At 42.1% G+C, this 3,781-nt stretch overlaps 1 protein-coding gene across 1 annotated transcript; it reads right to left on the reverse strand.

Annotated features, from left to right (window-relative positions):
* Positions 1-1,309: 1,309 nt before the first annotated feature.
* On the reverse strand, positions 1,310-3,214 carry LOC125472737 (transcription factor MYBC1-like). The gene has a single exon (XM_048574513.1). The coding sequence runs from the start codon at positions 3,125-3,127 to the stop codon at positions 2,177-2,179; it is 951 nt and encodes a 316-aa protein (XP_048430470.1). The 5' UTR covers positions 3,128-3,214; the 3' UTR covers positions 1,310-2,176.
* Positions 3,215-3,781: the final 567 nt, after the last annotated feature.

A 3,781-nucleotide genomic window follows, 5' to 3' on the forward strand; every position in this document is an offset into this window, starting at 1 on the left:
CTAATATAACATTGTAGGTGTTCGAATCCAGAGATTCCAGAAGCTTTAAGCAAGTTTCAAATCAGCTTCTTCTTTCTATGCAGTTGCCAGGTTAAAGAAAATAAAAGGCTCTAGTGACGTGGAGTACATGAGATAATTCAAACTGAATAGATCAAACTTAATAATTCAAGCTTCTGAGAGGTTCACCGTCACATTTGGTTTAACAATCTAATGAATCATAAGAGGAAAACAAGATGGAAGTCTGAAACATCATCGCATTACTGTACCTGTCCAAGAGATATGAGCTATAAAAGAGAGTTTCAGATGTGAATTTACCTCTACAATTAGAATCACATACAACTTCAACAGCAGTAATTTCTTCCTGATGGCCCTCTCATGAAAGAAGCGTGCACTCATAAAAAATAATAATAATAACCCTTCTATCCACCACCCAGATTAAGACACAGACGGAAAGAATGTAGCATACAATAATTACAAGATTATGTAGATTTCTCTTCATTCTAGGCTTAACTACAATATCAGGTTGCAAGCTGGACAGGTAAGCCAAAACGGGTGGTAAGTAAGACGGATGTAATAAGATGCACAGTTCAAACTTTTGCCTAACCAAAAGTAATCTCATGGAATTAGAAACTAAAACCGTAATCCAAACCTCAAATCTTACATAGGAATACTAGGACATCTTCTTTCACCATGCAGTTACAAGAACTCAGACAGAATATCATCACTGAAATTTTATAACAACCCACTGAAATTCTATATAGTTTGAACCTTGAAGTTTTTGAACTTTCATTTGTAAGCTGATATATTATGTGATAAAGAAGTAACTCTACTAATAATTATCATCAAGCTTAATGTTTAAACGGGGATCTAATACTATAATATTTTACTATAAATGCCATTCCCAATCCATTTGCATAACATCTAAATTTGGTCACTTGCATTACAAATTTGCAGGCAGTAACTCAATGGGACTCTCACATATTTGTCATTCAAGGATGCTGCTAGCTCAACTAATCCATTCATAAAAAAAAAATTCTATTCACATTTGTCTAAACTATTACGATGTTAACCAAAAAGAATTGAAACTGAGTGATCTCGGTTTGCCAATCCTTCTTATGTGTTTACGTTTCAATACTAAGGAAGAAAGAATAGAGGACCTCGTAGCAACACCTATATCCCAGTCCATACGCAAGGGAACCCTCAAACAATAAAACAGGTCTGAATGACTTATATGATGCAAACATGAAAGAAGATATGAGCAATAAAGCGATCAAAGCACCAACGAAAGATATAGAGCAAGATCAAAATATAAGATCAAGAAGCATTAAGATAACCTTCTAATAAAATGAGAATTGTTTCAACAGACCCCTAGCATCAGGGGGTTTAAGTTGTCCACAAACTTACAAAATGTACAACAAGTAAAACTTACCCCTATATGATACTAAACTAAGAGATACACGGCACAACTCCCAAAAGCCAAGAAAAGCGGTGCCAAATGCGTCCAAACACAATTACCAACTGCATCTTTAGATATCTAGAGAACCTAAGGAGCACTTTTGCTAGCATTATTTATCCTCATTGCAAGCTCAAAATTAGTTAACTGTTGCTTCTTCCAATCCTACCAGGCTACCAGTCATACCAATGAGAAAAACTCTGTCTTGAAAGAAACCCCAGTTGATTCCTTACATAACAAGGTAGAAATGAACGTCTAAGAAAGCCGGATTGATCGACCATCATCATACCACTATGATTTTTACCAAAGAAGAGCTTCAATTAATGTCGCTCGAATGACATCACAATCATTATCCCCAGATATATATTATAGACTGCAACCAGCAATATAATTACAAAAGTAGCAGTCCAGAGAAAAGGACACATGGATACAGCCCTCCTAACACTACTGAACTCATAAGGACAGCGAAACAAACCCCGATGGCAACAAATGAATAATAACCAGAAATTTTGGATCTGCAATAAGGATTCACGGATCTCATCTGAAGCCCAAACCACCCGCTAACACAACAAGGAAATCTAGTGTATTTTCTAACAAATACAACCAGACACCAATTTTCACATGACCCAGAAATTAAAATGAACTTAACAGTAGAAAGATGGAATGAGAAGAAAAAGAAAAAAAAAAAAGAAAAAGGAACAAAGTGATGACATTTACCCAAAGTCAATCATCCCCAGTTGGAAATAGAGTAAGAACTTTCCTGCCTCCAGTTGCATTCGCTGATTCCAACTCCTCTACATAGCCTGGCACTGAATTGTGCAGCGGTGCCCCCATCCTATGAACCGGCTGTGACGACTGCCTCGCCAAGAATGGGTGCTCGAATTGCCCATTTGGTGGCGACCCAAAATGCCCCACCTGCCTGTGATACTGCGGATGGGCTGCCACTGCCGCTGCAATCTGCTGCTGCTGCTGCTGGTGATGGTGGTGCTGCTGCAGAGCCACCGGCACAAACGGCATGAAATGCTCGGAATTGGGCCGGCCCCCAGGGTGCGGGTGCAGGAAATGAGCCGGAACTGGGGAGCTGGCGAACAAATGGTCAGTGGCGGGATCGGCGGAGGCGGCCAAGCCAGCAGCACCCGCGCCGGCAGCCCCAGCAGAACCTCCAGACAAGCCCTGCATCCGCTTGAGATAAAGACGGTACTTCTGCAGATGGCTGGCAACATTCTCGCGGGTGAGGCCGTCGACGCTCATGAGCTGCATTATGGTCTTGGGGACGGCGTTCTTGATACCGAGGTGGGCGACGGCGTCGACGAAGCGCTTGTGGAGCTGGGGGGTCCAGACGAGGCGGGGGCGCTTGAGGGTGCGGGCGGGCTCATCGCCGGCGGCACCGGAGCCCAAGTCAGCGGAATCGGCGAAGTCGGCGGAGGAGTTGGGGTGGGTGGGGGTAGTGGGAGGGAGGGAATTGGGAGGAGGAGGAGGGGGAGGGGGTGTGTGGGGGGGTTGAGGTGGGGGTTGAGATTGGGAATGGGGAGGAGGGGGGTGCTGGTGGGAGATGTCAAAGGCGAGGGCAAGATCTGGAGTGATTAGGGTTTGGGATAAGGGCATGAGTTCGTCGGGAGTAGGCAGCTCTTCCTCCCATCTGGAGAACCAATTGGACTCATCATCTTCCCTCATTATTCAATTCAATTCAATTCAGATGATTGATCCGATCCCGACAAATCGAAACACAGAGACAGAGTCAGATGTCGTGTAAGAGATTCATCCTCCTCCTTGGACCTAAAAGAGACGGACTCACAGCAGCTCGGTTTTGCTACTTTGCTAGTGTCTTCTGGGGGAGACTGAAGGTGATAGAATTGTTGTAAGCTGATTGAGAGAGTGAGGGATTGATTGATGATTCTTGCGGTTTGGAGCTGGACGGAGGAGGAGTGAGGAGGACAGAGAGGTTCGACGTGGATCTTCTTGTCTCTTTGTTTCTTGTTCCTCATTTTTATTTGTTTTTATTTTTTATTTCTATTTTCCGGATTTGGAGGAGCATGATTGGGTGTTACAATTTCGACGTACTTTTAAAGTAATTTAGAGTGTTTTTGGCTAAAAGCGAAAATGTTTTTGAAATCAATCCTTATTAAAAAAAATTCAAGTAGATTTTGAAAAAGTACTTTAAGTGTTTTCTGCAAAAAACACTTAAACTGCTTCTTGCAGAAAACGCATATCTTATACTTCTTCCAAAGAGCTTTTGAAACTCAAAATCAATTTCATCAAAAATACTTTCTGTTATTTTAAAAGCATTTTTAAACTAAACATGTTACTCCCGCAATAACTTGTAGCCGC

This window comes from the organism of the source record quoted next, unplaced genomic scaffold, assembly GCF_019419815.1.
Source record: "Pyrus x bretschneideri cultivar Hongxiangsu unplaced genomic scaffold, Pyrus_bretschneideri_v1 Contig72, whole genome shotgun sequence".
Taxonomy (NCBI): Eukaryota; Viridiplantae; Streptophyta; class Magnoliopsida; order Rosales; family Rosaceae; genus Pyrus; species Pyrus x bretschneideri.